The sequence below is a fragment of the Sceloporus occidentalis genome, unplaced genomic scaffold (assembly GCF_023333645.1).
Source record: "Sceloporus occidentalis isolate IW3139 unplaced genomic scaffold, rSceOcc1.0.p SCAF_456, whole genome shotgun sequence".
In the NCBI taxonomy this organism is placed as follows: Eukaryota; Metazoa; Chordata; class Lepidosauria; order Squamata; family Phrynosomatidae; genus Sceloporus; species Sceloporus occidentalis.
Genome location: NW_028317436.1, coordinates 265,314 through 288,293, shown reverse-complemented (window position 1 = coordinate 288,293; position 22,980 = coordinate 265,314). Strand labels below are relative to the sequence as shown.

At 55.6% G+C, this 22,980-nt stretch overlaps 1 protein-coding gene across 1 annotated transcript; it reads left to right on the top strand.

The window, feature by feature from the left end:
* Positions 1-2,338: 2,338 nt before the first annotated feature.
* Positions 2,339-14,762, top strand: LOC149271852 (misshapen-like kinase 1; the record flags this gene model as incomplete). The annotated part of the gene is made up of 21 exons (XM_089507090.1): positions 2,339-2,408; positions 3,475-3,679; positions 4,170-4,277; positions 6,395-6,580; positions 6,795-6,926; positions 7,359-7,595; positions 8,193-8,278; positions 8,558-8,667; positions 9,738-9,826; positions 10,661-10,821; positions 10,969-11,086; positions 11,391-11,531; positions 11,753-11,864; positions 11,965-12,135; positions 12,274-12,417; positions 12,663-12,797; positions 12,898-12,998; positions 13,367-13,516; positions 13,858-14,017; positions 14,099-14,238; positions 14,679-14,762. Coding segments are annotated over 21 exons (2,840 nt in total), but the record flags the coding sequence as incomplete, so codon positions are not given.
* Positions 14,763-22,980: the final 8,218 nt, after the last annotated feature.

The window sequence follows — 22,980 nt, the reverse complement described above, 5'->3', positions numbered from 1 at the left end:
TGTATACACAGCACAGATACAGCACAGATAGCGGCAGCCTCCCCTCACACACTACTACACCGTGACATGTATACACAGCACAGATACAGCGCAGACAGCGGCAGTGCCAGCCTCCCCTCACACACTACTACACCGTGACATGTATACACAGCACAGATACAGCGTAGACAGCGGCAGTGCCAGCCTCCCCTCACACACTACTACACCGTGACATGTATACACAGCACAGATACAGCGCAGACAGCGGCAGCCTCCCCTCACACACTACTACACCGTGACATGTATACGCAGCACAGGTACAGCGGCAGTGCCAGCCTCCCCTCACACACTACTACACCGTGACATGTATACACAGCACAGGTACAGCGCAGACAGCGGCAGCCTCCCCTCACACACTACTACACCGTGACATGTATACGCAGCACAGGTACAGCGCAGACAGCGGCAGCCTCCCCTCACACACTACTACACCGTGACATGTATACACAGCACAGATACAGCGCAGACAGCGGCAGTGCCAGCCTCCCCTCACACACTACTACACCGTGACATGTATACACAGCACAGATACAGCGCAGACAGCGGCAGTGCCAGCCTCCCCCTCACACACTACTACACCGTGACATGTATACACAGCACAGATACAGCGCAGACAGCGGCAGTGCCAACCTCCCCTCACACACTACTACACCGTGACATGTATACACAGCACAGATACAGCGCAGACAGCGGCAGCCTCCCCTCACACACTACTACACCGTGACATGTATACGCAGCACAGGTACAGCGGCAGTGCCAGCCTCCCCTCACACACTACTACACCGTGACATGTATACACAGCACAGCGCAGACAGCGGCAGCCTCCCCTCACACACTACTACACCGTGACATGTATACGCAGCACAGGTACAGCGCAGACAGCGGCAGCCTCCCCTCACACACTACTACACCGTGACATGTATACGCAGCACAGGTACAGCGCAGACAGCGGCAGCCTCCCCTCACACACTACTACACCGTGACATGTATACACAGCGCAGATACAGCGCAGACAGCGGCAGCCTCCCCTTCACACACTACTACACCGTGACATGTATACACAGCACAGATACAGCGCAGACAGCGGCAGCCTCCCCCTCACACACTACTACACCGTGACATGTATACACAGCACAGATACAGCGCAGACAGCGGCAGCCTCCCCTCACACACTACTACACCGTGACATGTATACACAGCACAGGTACAGCGCAGACAGCGGCAGTGCCAGCCTCCCCCTCACACACTACTACACCGTGACATGTATATACAGCGCAGACAGCGGCAGCCTCCCCTCACACACTACTACACCGTGACATGTATACACAGCACAGGTACAGCACAGACAGTGGCAGCCTCCCCTCACACACTACTACACCGTGACATGTATACACAGCACAGATACAGCGCAGACAGCGGCAGCCTCCCCTCACACACTACTACACCGTGACATGTATACACAGCACAGATACAGCGCAGACAGCGGCAGCCTCCACTCACACACTACTACACCGTGACATGTATACACAGCACAGATACAGCACAGACAGCGGCAGTGCCAGCCTCCCTCACACACTACTACACCGTGACATGTATACACAGCACAGATACAGCGCAGACAGCGGCAGCCTCCCCCTCACACACTACTACACCGTGACATGTATATACAGCGCAGACAGCGGCAGCCTCCCCTCACACACTACTACACCGTGACATGTATACACAGCACAGGTACAGCACAGACAGTGGCAGCCTCCCCTCACACACTACTACACCGTGACATGTATACACAGCACAGATACAGCGCAGACAGCGGCAGCCTCCCCTCACACACTACTACACCGTGACATGTATACACAGCACAGATACAGCGCAGACAGCGGCAGCCTCCACTCACACACTACTACACCGTGACATGTATACACAGCACAGATACAGCGCAGACAGCGGCAGTGCCAGCCTCCCTCACACACTACTACACCGTGACATGTATACACAGCACAGATACAGCGCAGACAGCGGCAGCCTCCCCTTCACACACTACTACACAGTGACATGTATACACAGCACAGATACAGCGCAGACAGCGGCAGCCTCCCCTCACACACTACTACACCGTGACATGTATACACAGCACAGATACAGCGCAGACAGCGGCAGTGCCAGCCTCCCCCTCACACACTACTACACCGTGACATGTATACACAGCACAGATACAGCGCAGACAGTGGCAGCCTCCCCTCACACACTACTACTACACCGTGACACCGTCCCTAAACCGTCTGCCTCTTTCACACAGATGAGACTGAATATGAATACAGCGGCAGTGAGGATGAGGAAGAGAACCACGGAGAAGAGGGAGAGCCCAGGTATCGGTATTTTACTTGGCTGAGAGGGCGGAGATAAGTGGAGCAGCCTCCTAGCAGAAGTGGTAGAGGCTAATAAAGCAAGAGAATTAAATTAAATTTTTGTTTCTATGTAAAGGGTTAAATAATGGCACAGCTCGGTGCACCGTCTGCAGGGTGACACAGACAGGATTGAGAGAGAGCGCTCCTCCTTCCTCCGCCGGGTGGCGAAGCAGCTGTCCCACTCCCTTTTGTCCTCTAAACCAGGGGTGGGCAATTAATTTTCCCATGGGGCCACATGAGAAATTGGAATGGTTTTAGAGGGCCAGACCAACATACGAAGGCTCCATGCACATTGCCGTAATGGGGCCGTATTCCAGCCGCCCGATTTGCGGCCAGAATACGGCCGCCATTGAAAATGAATGGCGCTGTAATACGGCGCGGTGAGCAACCGGTGTTTCACCCCGTTTTACGGCGCGGCCCCCGTGTCTGCCAATGGAGAGGGGAGCGGTAAGGAGCACTCCCATCTCCTCTCCGCAGCAGCACGCCGTAGTTTCGCCTGGGTTACGGCCCGGGCGAAACTACAGCAGTGTGCATGAGCCCTTAACTTCATTCTACCAATACCTGTATACTGCATACATATACTATCCCTTCTTAAAAAAATGGTAAATGACGAGCGTGGAACGATTGTCCTGGCACTCCCCAAGGTCCGCAACGAGCATCCTGGCACTCAGAAGTTACAGTGGCATCACTTACTCAGCATCGGGAAGCAGTGAAACTACAAACTCCGAAGCCTTGTCCATTTTGTTAACTTATGTGCTGTTTAATAAAGTTATTCAAGCCTACGTCATTGGTAGAGGTGCTTGAATAAGTAAGGCCTGAATAACTATTAGCACAGCACAGAAGTGAACAAAATGAACAAGGCTTCGGAGTGCATAGTTTCGCTGCTTCCCGTTGCTGACACCGGACTCATTGGTGAGTCACCAGGACACTCTTTGCGGGCCGGTCCGAGCTATTCAGCGGGCCGGATGTGGCCCGCGGGCCGTGCTTTGCCCAGGTCTGCTCTAAACGCACCGTTTGTTTCTCCCAGCTCCATCATGAACGTCCCCGGGGAGTCGACGTTACGGCGCGAGTTCCTCCGGCTGCAGCAGGAGAATAAGAGCAACTCGGAGGCGCTGAAGCAGCAGCAGATGGGGCCCCAGCAGCGCGACTCCGAGGCCCACATCAAGCAGCTGCTGCACGAGCGACAGCGGCGCATAGAGGAGCAGAAGGAGGAGCGGCGGCGCGTGGAGGAGGTGAGCGCCTCTATTCTCTCTCCCGCCCATCTGATTGGCTGCGTGAACATTAAACTGTCCGCGAAAGCTGCCATATTTACCAAGCCATTTAAACATCGGGGAGGCTGACAAAGAACAAGGGTGAGGATGGAGCCCGGGTCACCTGTAAATGCAAAGTTAACTCTTTATGCGACCCTTACTGGCATCCTATGCGTCGGCACTCGGGGACGGTTTAATGTATTGGACACAAAGAAAAGTTTAGAAGGTTCCGCTCCTAAATACCCCCCCTACGGCTCCTTGTTAACCCCTTCATGACAAAGCCCACCATGGCTTAAATGGCTTAAAAGGTCTTTGTTACGGGAGTGTACGGTCGAGCCCCTGCGCCGCCCGTGTCGGGTCCGCGGACGGCTGTGCGTTTAGACGGGTAAATATTTGTGCGTTCCATGTATTTTGGGCCAGAGGGTAAAAAAGTTTTTTATTTTTTGTTTGTTTTTTTATATGAACCGCGCAGCAGCAGCGCAGGGAGCGCGAGCAGCGGAAGCAGCAGGAGAAGGAGCAGCTGAGGCGCCGGGAGGACATCCGCCGGGAGGAAGAGAGGAGGATGGCAGAGAGGGAGCAGGTGAGTCGGCGGGGGCTCTGCAGGGTGGGAGGAAGTGGGCTGTGGCAGGACAGACTGACGGCCGACTACTATCTGTCTGCCCGTGGGAGACGCAGCACTGGCAGGACAGACTGACGGCCGACTACTATCTGTCTGCCCGTGGGAGACGCGGCACTGGCAGGACAGACTGCCGGCTCCTAACCATGGGAGGCACTGCACCGCAAGGACAGATTGCCGGCTCCTGTCTGTCAGGCCCTGTGCCGGCAGGACAGACGGCTTTGTGGCGTAAGGCCCGAGCGGTGACGTGTGTGGCACGTGTTGTCGGTGCAAGGGGTCTCCTCGTCTCCCCAGTGTACCTGCTGCCGGGACTGTCTGTTTGTTGCGTGGAAACCTGTACAGCCGTGCGCTCTGTTCTGTGTAGCGTGTGACCCCCGTAGATCCGTGACCCCCACACCTGATGTTCTGTAACCTCTCTGCTTCCCGAGTCTCTCGTTTCTTGGAGTTTTTTGTTTTTTTTACTTCTTTCCTCCTTTCTCTCTGCTCTCTCTCCGCCTCTCTCCCTCTCTAGGAATATATAAGGCACAAGTTAGAGGAAGAACAGAGGCAGTTAGAGATCCTTCAACAACAGCTTCTGCAGGAGCAGGCGCTCTTACTGGTAATTCCCGGCAGCGCATGTCACACAGCGCATCGAGCCCACCGCAGTGCCAGCCTCACTCACACACTCCTACACCGTGACATGTAACAGCCTCACTCACCCACACTGCTACACCGTGACATGTAACAGCCTCACTCACCCACTACTACACCGTGACATGTAACAGCCTTCCCCTCGCACACTACTACACCGTGACATGTAACAGCCTCACTCACACACACTGCTACACCGTGACATATAACAGCCTCACTCACTCACTGCTACACCGTGACATGTAACAGCCTCACTCACTCACTGCTACACCGTGACATGTATACAGCACAGACAGCGGCAGTGCCAGCCTCCCCTCACACACTACTACACCGTGACATGTAACAGCCTCACTCACACACACTACTACACCATGACATGTAACAGCCTCACTCACTCACTCACTGCTACACCATGACATGTAACAGCCTCACTCACTCACTCACTACTACACCGTGACATGTAACAGCCTCACTCACACACACTGCTACACCATGACACGTAACAGCCTCACTCACTCACTCACTGCTACACCGTGACATGTTACATTCTCACTCACTCACACACTACTACACCGTGACATGTAACAGCCTTACCCTCACACACTACTACACCGTGACATGTATACACAGCACAGATACAGCGCAGACAGCGGCAGTGCCAGCCTCCCCCTCACACACTACTACACCGTGACATGTATACGCAGCACAGATACAGCGCAGACAGCGGCAGTGCCAGCCTCCCCCTCACACACTACTACACCGTGACATGTATACACAGCACAGATACAGCGCAGACAGCGGCAGTGCCAGCCTCCCCCTCACACACTACTACACCGTGACATGTATACACAGCACAGATACAGCGCAGACAGCGGCAGCCTCCCCTCACACACTACTACACCGTGACATGTATACACAGCACAGATACAGCGCAGACAGCGGCAGTGCCAGCCTCCCCCTCACACACTACTACACCGTGACATGTATACACAGCACAGATACAGCGCAGACAGCGGCAGCCTCCCCTCACACACTACTACACCGTGACATGTATACACAGCACAGACAGCGGCAGTGCCAGCCTCCCCTCGCACACTACTACACCGTGACATGTATATAGCAGTGTGCGGGCAGTGGTGGCCGTAGAGCCGTTACTCCTCCTGTTTCTCAGCGCTCCTCTCGTCTTTCCCTCCGCTCGTAGTTGGTGTTCCCTGCAGGAATGGTCCTGTTTTGTTAGTAAAGTCCTGTTACGCCGTCTCTGTTCCGTGTAAATAGATACTCTGTAATAACATACGGCTTGGTATCCGTGTTAAGGGTATACATGCGCGCTGCCACCTGTCAGAAAACCTCTGTGCATTTACAGCGTTTCTGTACGGATAGGCCCTCTGCGTGACTGTAGTGCGAGTGTGTTCGCAGCGTGGATAGGCGCTCAGCTTGTTGTGTCTGGGCAGGAATACAAGCGGAAGCAGCTGGAGGAGCAGCGTCAGTCGGAACGCCTGCAGCGGCAGCTCCAGCAGGAACATGCGTATCTCAAATCCCTCCAACAGCAGCAACAACAACAACAGGACAAGAAGCCGCTGTACCACTACAACCACGCGGCCCTCAACCCCAGCGAGAAGCCCGCCTGGGCCAGAGAGGTAACGCAGCCAAGGCATGTAATGCCCGCCGTGTACGGGGTTAGGAGGAGATGACGTGCATGGGGCACATGATCTGTAAGGCCCACTTCTGCTGGGAGGCTGTTCCACTTCGGTTCGAGTCTGGGTCTGATCCGCCTGTCGGATTCCGCGTGGACGCCTCCTTCGGGCGTCCGGCAGAACGCTGCTCTCAGTGTAACGTCTCCCCGTCTTTTAGGTGGAGGAGAGATCGCGGCTCAACAAGCAGAGCTCACCACTGTCCGTCACCAAGCTGAGCTCCGTGGAGTCCGCCGGGACCCCGTCGCAGACACCCCCGTCCCAGCGGCCCCCGGAGATCCAGGAGCACAAGGTAAGATACGGAGCCGAGCTGCGATCCGCGTTCCGTACGCAGGTTTACGGCGGCGGCGGCGATAAAGTCTACCACCCCTTAAGCTTACACTCTATCGCTCATCCCGCTGCTCCGTACGTGGGAGCTCGGCTCTCCAAAGCCATTACATTCACGGTATCCCCCCGGAGAAGTAAGAGTTAATCTATAGTGTGTGTGTGTGTGTGTATATTATTAGTATCTATAGATGATACTTGCTACAATTCCGGGATTCCATCGTACTTTCTCTCATAGTGATTATTTTCCTGGCTTGTTGGGGAATTTCTCCGGGGCTGGAAGCGTGATTAGACGTGGGGGGGGGGGGTATAAAGCGTGTCCTGGACCCAGGTGACACCGACCCGGAGTTCAGCGATAGACGCTCACTCACTCGGCTCGTCCGCTCGTTTCCTTCCTCAGCCTCTCCGCAACACTCCTCAGGCCCGCGGAGCCCTCAAACCCGTCCCCCGGCCCAATTCCCTTCAAGATCCGCCCGCCGCTCCCCCCGGCGCCCGCCAGCCGGCTGCCCTCGCTCCGGCCTCCCGGGGCCAGCTGGCCCGCCAGAGCTCTGACCCCTCTCCTGACCAAGCTGCCCCTCCAGCGCGGCTAGAGCGAGGACCCTGGGTGAAAATGGACCCAGAGATGCCCCCTCCCAAGGTAATACGGCGTAGGGGCCACTCCTCGGTCTCTGCGGGGGTCTCTGGTTCGGTGTGATTAGAGTCTTTATCTCTACGCTCGGCTTCTCTTTTATAACCCGGCTGGATCTTTCGCTCCGTCCTTCCGCACTAATTCTGTTTTTCCATTCGCGACTCGTTGGTCGTCCTAACGCCGGCCGTCGTCCCTCACGCGGCTCATCTCTCCTTATTCCGGTAGTAGTCTGTGCTTGCCTCTTACTCTTAGCCGGGGCGGGATGGTCACCCTACTGCCTGGGGCGCTGTCTGCTCAGCTTCTCTCAACATGTTGGCTCTCTAACCACGGTGATCCGAGACGGGCACGGAATATTCCGGCACTTATGCCCCCCCGTGTCTGCGTTCTCTGTATCTAACAGCCTGGGTGGGCTCTCTGGATTATCTCTCTTCCTCCTCTCCATTTCTAACCCGCATCGCGCTCTCCCCTCCTCGCTCTGTGATCTTATCCATGCGCTGTTACGGGTTCCTCTGTCTGTTTTATGTATCAGACATGCTGTCCGTCCTCATACAGCAGTCTCTCTCTTTATTCTAATTCCTTGCCCCCCCTATATTTTTTCCTCCCCAGGTTCCTCAAAGAACGACCTCTATCGCTACAGCGCTGAACGCCAGCGGGTCGGGGGGAAGCCGGCCGGTCCAAGCCGTGAGAGCCAGGTAACCTTTTGTTGCTTTCTTTGTGGTCTTTTGTCTGTACAAATGGCTACCAGTACCTTCCCAGCTGGATGCCCTTCAGGATCTCCTCGCGTGTGCACGGGTGGACCGCTCTAGAGCATTCCAGAAGTAGAGTTCAGAGAGTTAATCAAAACTGTTCCTTTTTGCCACTCTCCCCTCCCTGGGACCTTAGTGGGGTCACAATGGAAACAGCACGTTGTATAAACCCCAAAGTCGCTTATAACATCAGTCTGTCTAATTATTCCTCCTTCCCTCACTCAGTAATCCAGATTTACGGCGAGCAGAGAGCGGATGGGAGAGGGGGGATTCCCTTCTGCAATCCCCTCACCCGAACCTGCCCCAGGCCGGATCCCTCGAGAGGAACCGCATAGGTAGGTGCCTCTAACCTTCCGAATTACGTCACTACGGCCATGTAATATGCTCGTGTTCCACCGGAGGGCAGCATCGTTTTGCAGTCCGGTGTCATACGCTGGTGCTCCACCAGAGGGCAGCATCGCCCGGCTGTATCGTTTTGCAGTCCGGTGTCATACGCTGGTGCTCCACCAGAGGGCAGCATCGCCCGGCTGTATCGTTTTGCAGTCCGGTGTCATACGCTGGTGCTCCGCCAGAGGGCAGCATCGCCCGGCTGTATCGTTTTGCAGTCCGGTGTCATACGCTGGTGCACCGCCAGAGGGCAGCATCGCCCGGCTGTATCGTTTTGCAGTCCGGTGTCATACGCTGGTGCACCGCCAGAGGGCAGCATCGCCCGGCTGTATCGTTTTGCAGTCCTGTGTCATACGCTGGTGCTCCACCAGAGGGCAGCATCGCCCGGCTGTATCGTTTTGCAGTCCGGTGTCATACGCTGGTGCTCCGCCAGAGGGCAGCATCGCCCGGCTGTATCGTTTTGCAGTCCGGTGTCATACGCTGGTGCACCGCCAGAGGGCAGCATCGCCCGGCTGTATCGTTTTGCAGTCCAGTGTCATACGCTGGTGCTCCCCCAGAGGGCAGCATCGCCCGGCTGTATCGTTTTGCAGTCCGGTGTCATACGCTGGTGCTCCACCGGAGGGCAGCATCGCCCGGCTGTATCGTTTTGCAGTCCGGTGTCATACGCTGGTGCTCCACCGGAGGGCAGCATCGCCCGGCTGTATCGTTTTGCAGTCCTGTGTCATACGCTGGTGCTCCACCGGAGGGCAGCATCGCCCGGCTGTATCCTTTTGCAGTCCGGTGTCATACGCTGGTGCTCCACCAGAGGGCAGCATCGCCCGGCTGTATCGTTTTGCAGTCCGGTGTCATACGCTGGTGCTCCACCGGAGGGCAGCATCGCCCGGCTGTATGGTTTTGCAGTCCGGTGTCATACGCTGGTGCTCCACCGGAGGGCAGCATCGCCCGGCTGTATCGTTTTGCAGTCACGTAAGTGTTGGAGAAAGGCGCGCAGTGACCGTCTGATTGGTGTCCCACGCAGCTCCACACAAACTGGAAGAATCGTCTATCGGACCCCCGGGCAGTAAGACTCCAGGAGACGAGCATCGATCCCGGCCCGGACGCCCAGCGGTGAGTGCCCGGCTCGGCTGGCTCTCTGTTTGCTTGTTCTGTTTTAAGGCCCTGGTAGCATTGGGCTTGCCGTACCGGCCGTCTGATATGTTTGCCGCTGCGTGTCCCGTCTGATATGTTTGCCGCTGCGCGTCCCACCTGTCTCCTGAATTCCTCTCCTCCGGCTCCGTCCGCGTCCCGGGCTGCATTTGTTTTCTAACCTCTTTCCTTTTCTTTGCTGCTGCCAGAGTTACAAAAGAGCAATAGGAGAGGTTAGTACAGCTTTCATACGTGTAACCCAGTGCTGTGGTGTAGAGCGTGTCCGTGATGGCGTGTTATAGGTATCGTAAAGGAGCTGCCATGTTGGGTGGATGAGAAGCCATGGCAGGATCTGCCTAATTGGCTCTTGAGAGGCCGAAGCAGAGCTGCTGTATGTAAGGTGGCGATAGCGGCGGCCGTATCGGTGTATAAGAGGTCGCGGTGGAGTTGCTGGACTGGTTGTATGAGAGGCCTCAGAGGAGCTGCCGTATTGGTTGTATGAGAGGTTGCCGTAGAGGGAGAGGGAGCCACCAGAGCAAGAGAAAAGTAAAGCTTTGATGCTTTCCTTTCTCCTTGCCTCTCGCCTCGTTTCCTTTCTCCTTCCCTCTCGCCTCGTTTCCTTTCTCCTTCCCTCTCGCCTCCCCTCTCGCCTCGTTTCCTTTCTCCTTCCCTTTCTCCTTCCCTCTCGCCTCGTTTCCTTTCTCCTTCCCTCTCGCCTCGTTTCCTTTCTCCTTCCCTCTCGCCTCGTTTCCTTTCTCCTTCCCTCTCCTCTTCCGTCCCCTCCTTTCCTGCTCTCACTGTCCCATCCCATTCCAGGACCACCTTCTGGTGAAGGATCGTCCTGAAGATGTCCCCAAGCCCCCCAAGAAGGCTCTGGATTACTCCTCCTCCAGCGATGAGATGGACAGCAGCGATGATGATGAAGATGAGGGTGACGCGGAGAGGCAGGAGCAGAGCAGGGAGAGCTCTTCTGCCAGGTAAAACAAGCTGTCGGGCGTTATATGGAGGAGGCGGGTGCTGGACACGGCCGAGATCCGGTGTGGCTGGCGAGACTTGGCCTTGTTTGGCCTCCTCTTCAGGGGTCGCTCTGACTTTTCATCTTATTCGTGTCCTTTGGTTATCAGAAATGGGCGCGATGCGGACACGGACAGCGTCAGCACCATGGTGGTCCACGATGTGGAGGAGCTGGTGGGAAGCACATCCGACAGCTCATACGGAGACGGGACGATGATCGTACAGAGGGTGAGAAGCGTCTTATCGCGGCATTATCGCACAGCGCGGCCGCGCATGTATCTAGCGCAGGCGCCCCTTTGTGTTCGGTCGTGGGCCGTTGGCTCTGTTGAATCACGTTGTTCTAGCGGCTCTACGAGGCAAGGAAGGACCTTTTATAAATCACATACCGTCTTTATCATGCGCGAGTCTGCCACCACTCAGGGCTAGGATGTATTTCGAAGGGGGGGGGTTAATCGCTTCCTTCTTCCTGCGCTGTAACCCCGCCTCCCAGTAACCCCGCCTCCCAGTAACCCCGCCTGTCTCTTCCACCCAGACCCCAGAAGAGGAGCGCAACCTGCTCCACACAGACAGCAACGGATACACCAACCTCCCCGACGTGGTGCAGCCGAGCCACTCTCCGACAGACCCCAAGGGGCAGAGCTCGTCCCCCAGCAAGGAGGGCAGCGGCTCCGATGTAAGGAGACCTTTATTACTAATGTCCTTACACCCTGAAACTCACAGGTGACCCCCCATACAGAGTACTTTCCGTACGCCTGTGGAATACGTCTGTCCCCATTCATCTCCTTTGCTTGGAAGGCACGCTGCCCGGCACGGAGCTTCGCTATATATCGATATGTTGTCATGGTAACTTATAACGTCTCATAGAATGCGTCTGACTTTCTTCCCGTGTCTCAGTACCAGTCTCGGGGTCTGGTGAAAGCCCCTCCTAAGACATCCTTCACCATGTTTGTGGATCTCGGCCTGTACCAGTCGTCGGGTGGGAGCGGAGACACCATCCCCGTGGCAGGTACGCCGCTTAGTCGCGTCCACGTGCGGGCGATCCGCGTTGGTGCATCGCCGAGCGGACATGGCCCCAAAAGCTGACGCTGTCCCCTCTCTCTCTGCAGCTTCTTTTGTGTGCGGGGATGCGGCCCGCTTGGAGCAGCTGAAGTACGAAGCCCGGAAGGGCTCCGTCGTCAACGTAAATCCAACCAACACGAGACCGCACAGCGACACTCCCGAGATCAGGAAGTACAAGAAGAGGTTCAACTCCGAGATACTGTGCGCTGCCCTGTGGGGTAAGAGGGAGCCGCGGGCGCCGGAGCTGCCCCTCGTAGGGAACGTAGAATTATGACTGTATTGTGTGGGACGGAGCGATGGCTCGGGGGGTAGAACATGCGCAGCGAGTCACGGTCTTCCATCCCTCCGTCCTCCAGGCGTGAACCTGCTGGTGGGCACGGAGAATGGTCTGATGCTGCTGGATCGCAGCGGACAGGGGAAGGTGTACAGTCTGATCACCCGCCGGCGCTTCCAGCAGATGGACGTCCTAGAAGGTCTTAACCTGCTCATCACCATCAGCGGTGAGTGCCGACAACACGCTGGAGGATGAGGCCAATGGGTCCCAGTGGCCATGGGGACCACGTTCTGTGTATATTGTCCCATAAGTCATAGCGATGCGGTGTAATACTGGGGGATCGGACCGTCCCCCTACTGTCCAATGTGCAAGGGCATCCCTTCTTGCCCGCTATCGTGTGAGCTGCTTGGTCTGTCTGGGGGTTCATGCTTCGGTGGTTACCCGACACTATCCCCCCCCCCCTTCTTCCAGGTAAGCGCAACAAACTGCGGGTTTATTACCTCTCCTGGCTCCGAAACAAAATCCTCCACAATGACCCCGAGGTGGAGAAGAAGCAGGGCTGGAGCACGGTAGGCGACATGGAAGGATGTGTCCACTACAAAGTAGGTAAGGAGCGTCTTCCCTCCCGTCGGCGTCTTCTACCGCTGCCCGGGACGCGCCCGAGAGACCCCTCGCTGGGCGTAACGCGCTCTTTCCTTGTCTCCAGTGAAATACGAGCGCATCAAGTTCCTGGTGATTGCACTGAAGAACTCGGTGGAGGTTTACGCCTGGGCCCCCAAACCCTACCACAAGTTCATGGCCTTCAAGGTAAACAGAGGACCTTTTGAAGTCAATCGGAGGGTCGCTGTGACCGCTCAACAGAGATAATGGTCGGAAATGTTCATGTAAGAGCCAGAACCTCGGGGGTCCAGACTGCGCGGCCGTAGTTTGTAGGAAGTTGGCTATGACCTCATGCCTCGAGATTGGTTTGGTTCCTGTGATGTCACCAGAGTTTCGGTGCCCCAAGCCATGGGTTTCCAAAAGCTATTTTTGCCTTCAAGTTATAATTCATATGTAGCTAGTCATAGTAGGAAGTTAGGTATGACCTCACACCTTGAGGTTGGTTTGTTTCCTGTGATGTCACCATTTTAATTCATATGTTGCCGTTCTCACCCTCGTCTCACCCCCTTTGCCAGTCTTTTACCGATCTTCCTCATCGGCCTCAGCTTGTTGACTTGACGGTGGAGGAGGGTCAGAGGTTAAAGGTCATCTACGGTTCCTCGTCTGGCTTCCACGCTGTGGATGTGGACTCTGGGAATAACTACGATATTTACATCCCAGTCCATGTGAGTGAGCGCTGATACCTCCGAGGGCATCACTTACGACAAACTGGCCACCTGCGCACGTTCTCCTAAACGTGTCCCTCCAGTCGGCGGTAAGGGGGTTATCTTTCCCCGAGTTCCCTCGCCATCTCTCTCTTGGTTATTTCCGAGGGCACCACAGACCCGTCACACGGGCATCATCGCTTACTGACCCCAACCAGACAAATTCACTTAGGATGGTCTCACGCTGTAGGAGACATTAGACCGTAAGGTCGTCTCCTCGCTGTCTCTGTGCGGAGCGCGGGTCCTCGTGCGTTCTTTTATCCACCCCGTGGCCGCTCACACGCTCTCCTTTTGTCGTTCAGATTCAGTGTCAGATAAACCCTCACGCCATTATCTTCCTGCCAAACACGGACGGCATGGAGATGCTGCTCTGCTACGAGGACGAGGGGGTCTACGTCAACACGTACGGGAGAATCATCAAGGACGTGGTGCTGCAGTGGGGGGAGATGCCGACCTCCGTGGGTGAGTAACGGCCCCTCGAAACGTGGGGGGGGGGGGCCACGGAGCGCAGAGCACCGACTGTCTCATTCGTGTCTCCCGCAGCCTACATCTGCTCCAACCAGATCATGGGCTGGGGCGAGAAGGCCATCGAGATCCGCTCAGTGGAGACGGGGCACTTGGATGGAGTCTTCATGCACAAGCGTGCCCAGCGGTTAAAATTTCTTTGTGAACGTAATGATAAGGTAATAGGACCCGTTCACTCACCCTCCCTCTCCACTCAATGAGTTCCCTCCGTCAGGTTCACTCGCTCCCTCTCTTTGTACTTTTCCCTCTTTCAGGTTCATGTATTCCCTTTGCCCTCACTGGGTTCCCCTTGTCAGGATCACACACTCCCTTTCCTCGCTCTCTTCCACTTTGACCGCCCCGTTCTCCAACTCCCTTTCCTCGCTCTCTTCCCCCTCAATCTCCAACTCCCTTTCCTTGCTCTCTTCCACTTTGACTGCCCCGTTCTCCAACTCCCTTTCCTCGCTCTCTTCCCCCTCAATCTCCAACTCCCTTTCCTCGCTCTCTTCCCCTTTGACTGCCCCGTTCTCCAACTCCCCTTCCTCGCTCTCTTCCCCTCTGTCCTGTTCTCCAACTCCCATTTGTTTGCCCCCTTTTAACCCATTGTTTCCCCCTGCAGGTGTTTTTTGCCTCTGTTCGTTCTGGTGGCAGTAGTCAGGTCTACTTCATGACTCTAAATCGTAGCTGCATCATGAACTGGTGAAAGCCGAGCACTTGGAGGACGAGACGGCTCCCCGGCTTCCCCGTACACTGGAGTTCCCCTCCCCCGCGCACCGCAGGCCCTGCTCTCTTGTATATCGCGCCGGCCATGATAATTTACCCCCATGCACGGGGCACCTTGCTGCTTTCATGCGTTCTAATGTATTGGGGTGAAATATGAGCCCCCCGAAATCCTAATCCTTAATCGCGTGCCCTCTATATTTCCAGGGTTCGGGGAGGGGGTCGTTAACGGGAGAGACGTGATGCTGCCCCACTTCCTGCCACAAGGCATTCTGGCTATGTCGACCCTGTTCCAGTGGATGGTCCCCACTTCCTGGCAATCGTACAGATCTCTTTGTGTGATTGGATAGCAGCACAGCCCCCCCCCCCCCCCTCATCTCACACGCACAGAAGCTGATGCACTTTCCCCAAAATGCTAACCATAAAGGCACTTTAAAGGCAATTACCCCCCCCCGGCCCTCCTCAATCCAAAGCCGCACGGCCACCTTAACCCCAAAGCCATCGATATGACCCCCCCCCATCATACCGGCTCAGCACCCAAAGAGATGTTCTGCTCCTGCCCCACATCAGACATATCGGGTGGGCTCCCCCGGGATGGTCCCGCCTCTCACAGGTAGCCCCATCTGCCCCCCAGCGTGTCTCAGCCTGCCGAGGGCAATACGCATGACGCGGTTAGGTTAGGCGTGTGGCTCGGTGTGCTCGCTAACGCCCAGACCCCGACACTTCAACGCGGTATGAATTCACCGGATGGCACGGCTGAAGCCAGAGCTCCCGCGGCCTCTTATTGCTCTATCGGACCCCAAGAACCTCAGAGCTTACGCTCTACAGGACCCTCAGCCTGCCGGAACGGTAGCGGCTGGGAGTGATGGGAGATGAGACACCGGGCTGAGCCTCGCACGATGGTGTATAGCTAATACCGGCTGAGTGTGCTGGGAGTTACGGCTCAAGGCCGAGTTTGCACACGTCGGTGTATAGCTAATACCGGCTGAGCATGCTGGGAGTTACTGCTCACGGCAGAGTTTGCACACGCCGGTGTATAGCTAATACCGGCTGAGCGTGCTGGGAGTTACTGCTCACGGCAGAGTTTGCGTGTCTCGGCACGTGCGGAAGCAGCAGGATCCGAAAACCCATCCCCCGACCCTATCCTATTTCTAAGTGATTTTCTACATTCTGAACCAAAAAGCTGAAATTCGGCATCGCGGCCGCTGCCCCCCCCCAAACCCCCCCCTCTGTTGGCCACTGCCCCCCCAACCCCCCCCGGCCACTGCCCCCCCAACCCCTCTCATCCCACAGAAAGTGACAATCGAGGCGGATGAAAAACGGCAAATGAATCGTTATTTTTGTAAACTGACAGATGCTGAATCTGCGGAGGAGACAAATATTTTATGTAGCAAATTGTATAAAAGGTTAACGACAATGGTGACTATGACATCATCGCTCTAATAAAGTTCCGTCTGCTAGTCCCGCCTCCCCTTCCTTCTGTTTGATAAAGAAGCAAAGCATGGGGGGGGGTAAGGATCTGAAGAAGAGACCTCCGAGGTGCTGAAAGCTTGACGTTTGGTCCGTTTGCTGTAGGAAATTGTATGCTCGTTACCCATTTAGTGGCCCAGCGCTGCCCCTTTAAGACATGGCTCTCTGTATATGCCCTGGAGCGAGGATGGCGGTATTAGCCGCCTTTTTACCCCGTTGCCCGCTGAGCCCGGGGCTCCATCTGATAAATGAAAGCCATAAAAAGTATAACTCGTGTGCAGAGAGGGACTGGCCACACTAAACAGGGACATTTGGGAGGTACGCATTGGCTGCCTGCCTGGAGGCGGGGTCATCTATCTGTTGTGTGACAGATCCCTTCGCAGGTCAACGACCCTCAGCAGAGCCATATAACTGCTCAAAACACCGCCGTACCGGGAGAGACCCCCACTCACACTCTGTACCGGGAGAGACCCCCACTCACACTCTGTACCGGGAGGGACCCCCACTCACACTCTGTACCGGGAGAGATCCCCACTCACACTCTGTACCGGGAGAGACCCCCACTCACACTCTGTACCGGGAGAGACCCCCCACACACTCTGTACCGGGAGGGACCCCCACTCACACTCTGTACCGGGAGAGATCCCCACTCACACTCTGTACCGGGAGAGACCCCCCACACACACACACTCTGTACCGGGAGAGACCCCCGCCACACACACTCTGTACCGGGAGAGACCCCCCACACACACACACACACTGTACCAGGAGAGACCCCCCACACACACACTGTACCGGGAGAGACCCCCCACACACACACTCTATACCAGGAGAGACACCCCCCCACACACACACACACACACACTCTGTACCGGGAGAGACCACACACACACACACTCTGTACCGGGAGAGAGACACCCCCCCCCACACACACACACACACACACACACACACTCTGTACCGGGAGAGACCCCCCCACACACACACACACACACACTCTGTACCGGGAGAGACCCCCCACACACACACACTCTATACCAGGAGAGACCCCCCCACACACACTCTGTACCGGGAGAGAGACACCCCCCCCACACACACACTCTGTACCGGGAGAGAGACACCCCCCCACACACACACACACACACTCTGTACCGGGAGAGACCCCCCCCCCCACACACACACTCTGTACCGGGAGAGAGACACCCCACACACACACACACACACACTCTGTACCGGGAGAGACCCCCACACACACACACACACACTGTACCGGGAGAGACCCCCCCACACACACTCCGTGCACAAATACAACCAGTTATAGTGGCACCGGCACGCCTATTAGTTACCAGTCAGTGCTGGCCAATGGCTGCCAAGATCACGCGCTTCACCGCGGGGGCTGACACCTCCTGCCCATGGGGGCAAGTGCCTGGGGGGGCTTAACTGGAGTGCACATACCCCCCCAAATCAATACACCTGTGTTGGGGGTGTGGTTGGCAAGAGCACCCGCCCCCCTTACCCCCAAGGGCCACCTCGCAGCACTCACAAGGGGCCACATCGGGTTCACAGGTCCCTGAGCCGGCCAAGAGGAGATCCGAAAGATCGGGAGTGTGCCACCTGGGCCGTAGGCCCTCATGCTATAGATCCGCCGGCCATAGTGGGGCCATTTCCAGCAAGTTCGGGACAGTTAGAAGCTATGCTTAAGACAAAACAAGGTAAACAGCCAATCAGGTCAGGTGTAGTACAAGGGCCGGCTGCAAAATGTTCTAAACACAAGAGCTCAAGTGCAACCTGTGTCAGAAACAGCTGTATACACACCTGATACACGTAAAAGGAGCACTCAGCAGTCCTAGGAAGCCCCGCCCCTTTTACGGATTGATCAGCCTGATTGGCCAGTGGCATCCCCTACGTTACATACAGACCCGCCGCTGTCTGACCAGTCCTGATAACGCAGCCACATCCCCTACATTACATACACACCCGCCGCTGTCTGACCGGTCCTGATAACGCAGTCACATCCCCTACATTACATACACACCCGCCGCTGTCTGACCGGTCCTGATAACGCAGTCACATCCCCTACATTACATACACACCCGCCGCTGTCTGACCAGTCCTGATAACGCAGTCACATCCCCTACGTTACATACACACCCGCCACTGTCTGACCAGTCCTGATAACGCAGTCACATCCCCTACGTTACATACACACCCGCCGCTGTCTGACCAGTCCTGATAACGCAGTCACATCTCCTACATTACATACACACCCGCCGCTGTCTGACCAGTCCTGATAACGCAGTCACATCCCCTACATTACATACAGACCCGCCGCTGTCTGACCAGTCCTGATAACGCAGTCACATCCCCTACGTTACATACGCACCCGCCGCTGTCTGACCAGTCCTGATAACGCAGTCACATCCCCTACATTACATACACACCCGCCGCTGTCTGACCAGTCCTGATAACGCAGTCACACCCCTCTAGGTTAATTATAACCCCAGCCCTGCCCACCCGGTTTGTGCTCTCGGAGCAGTAGAGGAACAGTCTCTTATCTGTTGTCCCGTCCTGCAGTCGTCCGGATTCTTTGCAGTCACCAGCGGTCTTGGGATGTGTTTGCTGGAGACATGTTTGTCCTCCCCAGCCTTTGCCCTCATCGGGGTCCTGGCCGTGGGGTATCTCACGCTAAGCCTGGGGTGGAAGATACTGCGAGGCTTCCTGGCGCATGTTGTCTCTGAATGGTGGAAGACGGACCTCAAGAAATATGGAGGATGGGCGGGTGAGGAGCGGCCTCAATGCTAATAATACCTTCACGAAACTACACGCTGCTACACCTTGACATGCCTCCACTCACACGCTGCTACACCTTGACATGCCTCCACTCACACGCTGCTACACCGCGACATGCCTCCACTCACACGCTGCTACACCGCGACATGCCTCCACTCACACGCCGCTACACCGCGACATGCCTCCACTCACACGCCGCTACACCGCGACATGCCTCCACTCACACGCCGCTACACCGCGACATGCCTCCACTCACGTCGCTACACCGCGACATGCCTCCACTCACGCCGCTACATGCCTCCACTCACACGCCGCTACACCTCGACATGCCTCCACTCACACGCCGCTACACCGCGACATGCCTCCACTCACACGCCGCTACACCGCGACATGCCTCCACTCACACGCCGCTACACCGCGACATGCCCCCACTCACGCCGCTACACTGCGACATGCCTCCACTCACACGCCGCTGCACCGCGACATGCCTCCACTCACACGCCGCTACACCGCGACATGCCTCCACTCACACGCCGCTACACCGCGACATGCCTCCACTCACACGCCGCTACACCTCGACATGCCTCCACTCACACGCCGCTACACCTCGACATGCCTCCATTCACACGCTGCTACACCGCGACATGCCTCCACTCACACGCCGCTACACCGCGACATGCCTCCACTCACACGCCGCTACACCGCGACATGCCTCCACTCACACGCCGCTACACCGCGACATGCCTCCACTCACGCCGCTACACCGCGACATGCCTCCACTCACGTCGCTACACCGCGACATGCCTCCACTCACGCCGCTACACCGCGACATGCCTCCACTCACACGCCGCTACACCTCGACATGCCTCCACTCACACGCCGCTACACCTCGACATGCCTCCACTCACACGCCGCTACACCGCGACATGCCTCCACTCACACGCCGCTACACCGCGACATGCCTCCACTCACACGCCGCTACACCGCGACATGCCTCCACTCACGTCGCTACACCGCGACATGCCTCCACTCACGCCGCGACATGCCTCCACTCACACGCCGCTACACCTCGACATGCCTCCACTCACACGCCGCTACACCGCGACATGCCTCCACTCACACGCCGCTACACCGCGACATGCCTCCACTCACGCCGCGACATGCCTCCACTCACACGCCGCTACACCGCGACATGCCTCCACTCACACGCCGCGACATGCCTCCACTCACACGCCGCTACACCGCGACATGTATACGCTGCACGCTTTTCTTGTGAGGATAAAGTCCTTTTATTGCAGTTAATAAGTAATACGCTGCATAACTCTGTTAAAGGGACAGTCACCCCTGAGACATCTTTCTAATGCTCACCCACAGGGTTTTTTCTCCCCACTGAGTTTGCTTGCAGAGTCTCAAAGGAGATGGTGATAGACCCCACTCGCTCTACTGACCAACCTGACTCCACATGAGTGAACATTGAGGTAGACCTTGTGCCTCATGCTTCCAGCTTCCTCGGGTCTGGAGACGGCTTAATTTTGGACCCTTCCTTCTTCTGTGATTATGCCCCAACTCAACTACAGACCTCCCAAGTGTCCTTCTTTAAGTTGGCCAGTCCCTCTTTGGTCCTCAATTCCTTATGTCCCCCTCTCCTCCCCTGATGCCCCCTTTCCTAGGCGCTCGGAATGTTTGCTGGGTAAGAGGCTATCAGAGTTCTACAGCCCTATTAAATCGTCTAAGAGAGCGATCTGCTTCAGTCAGAATTTGTCTTTAGATTCCATGTTTGGAACCTTGGGGGCAAACGGCTGCAGAAGTGTTTACCCTGGGAGTTCCAGAACTGCCCCCATCTAGCTCTGCTATAAAGACGCAAACCTTAATCAGTCGTTGATTCAGGAGCCGTATGTCTATCCCATGCATGTTTACATTCCCTCACTGTATTACCCTCTACCACTTCTGCTGGAAGGCTATTCTGCTTATCTACACCAGTCCTGATACCACTTAACCCCGCAGGGAGCTAAGCAACAGAGCACAAAAGTCTTAAGGGTCTGTTTTATACCCTTCACCTGAGGGCATGTAACCTTCTGTATAAGCTACCCCATATTGCCCCAGTAATGGAGGAGACTTTGTCAAGGCTGAACCAGGTGATCATTTATTTTACTGCTCCGAACCCCAAATAAACCCACGCTGTGTGCTCTCGCCCCTACAGTGGTCACCGGCGCCACAGACGGGATAGGAAAAGCCTACGCTCAGGAGGTAAGTATCCGTCTGTGCGTCCCTCTGCGGGAGTTTGTCCGGACTTCCCGTTAACTGCCCCCCCTGTCCGCTTGTCCGTAGTTGGCCAAGAGGGGGTTCGACGTCGTCCTCATCAGTCGCACGCTGGAGAAGCTGAAGAAAGTCGCAGAGGAGATCGGTAAATAAAATGGGGGTTTTAGGGCCAAACAACCCATAAACCCCTAATTTCTATTCAGGTTTTCTATAACGTTAAAGCCGGTTGGGTCATTGGTTCTGATCTAAGGGGCAGGCTGGCTGGGGGGGGGCAAAAGCTGAGCCCATACGCTGTTTGAGAAAGAAGCCCAGGTGAAGTTGAGGGGAGGGATGGAAAAAGTGAGAGGATGAAGGGGTGAGAGAATGAGAGAGATCATAAGGGAGTTAGAGAGGGAGTGAATGTGTGTGTGTGTGCATGTAGGTTACAACAATTGTGCATGTGTTAGAGGGAGTGTGAGCATGACTGTGTATGTCCGTGTGTGTATTAGCATGAGTGTGTGTGTTAGCATGAATGTATATGTGTGTGTTAATATACGTGTGTCAGTGCACCTATATTTTTGTAGTATTAGTGTGTGTGTATGTGTGTATGTTACCGATGACGTGCGAGGGGCTGATGGGGCCCATTTGGCTTTGCCCCCCCACGGGCCAAAAGTTGCCAGGTCTTCCCTGCTGGATGTGGATAGGAAGTGTCGGTATTATCTATAATATGGCTGGAGATATTTCTAGAGGGCCAGTTTCGCATGGAGCAGTCTAGACCTGAACACGGAATGAATGTGGGGCCGTGGAGGCCCACGCCACGTGGACTGGATTTTACATATCACTATTTATTTGGATAAACACACTTAGGTTCGACAAACCTTAAACGTGTCTCTTGCAGCGATAGTCATCTGATAAAGATATTTCTAAGCAACTTGTGACATACCTCCCAAGTGTCCTTCTCTGGGTCCCAAATCCCTGTGTACCCCTCTTTCCTCCCCTGATGCCCCCTCTTTTCTAGGAGCTCGGAATGTTTGTTGGGTATGAGGGTATCGCAGGGTTCTACAGCCCCAATAAAGTGTATAGAAACAGCAGGAAACGGCTTTATATATTAAATGGGGTAAATAAACCCATTATTAGGGATGTTACACGGAATACATCCTACTTGTGATGAGTAATTTGTTTCTTTCTTAGAGCGGGAAAGTGGACGCAAAACGAAGATAATCCAAGCGGACTTCACGAGAGGCCTTGAGCTCTACGACTCGATTGAGGATGGTCTGCAGGGCCTAGACATCGGAATTCTCGGTATTAAAAATACAAGATGTGGCTCCTCAGGGGTGGAGCTCTAAATGGGGTTTCCAACAAGGATCCTCATCCCTTGTGTCTTCTAATTGGTTGGAGAAAAAAAAAGCCTTCCGTCATGAATGGTGACATGAAATGGTAAAAAAAATCTGATTTTTTTTTCATGGTTTTCCTTGCAACACCCCATAAAGCCACTAGGGGGAGTGTAGAGCTTTGTGGATTTCAGCATTTACACCCAGATGGGATCCTTTCTGTTCTTCGTGAATGTCAGCTGATATTTGCTAGCCCTCTCGAGTGACTTTGTGGCCGCATGGCGTTGCGACTAAGCGTGGTTTGTTTCTGTGTGTTCCAGTAAATAATGTCGGAATGACTTACACTGAGGGGTCTGTGCTGTTCCTCGATGT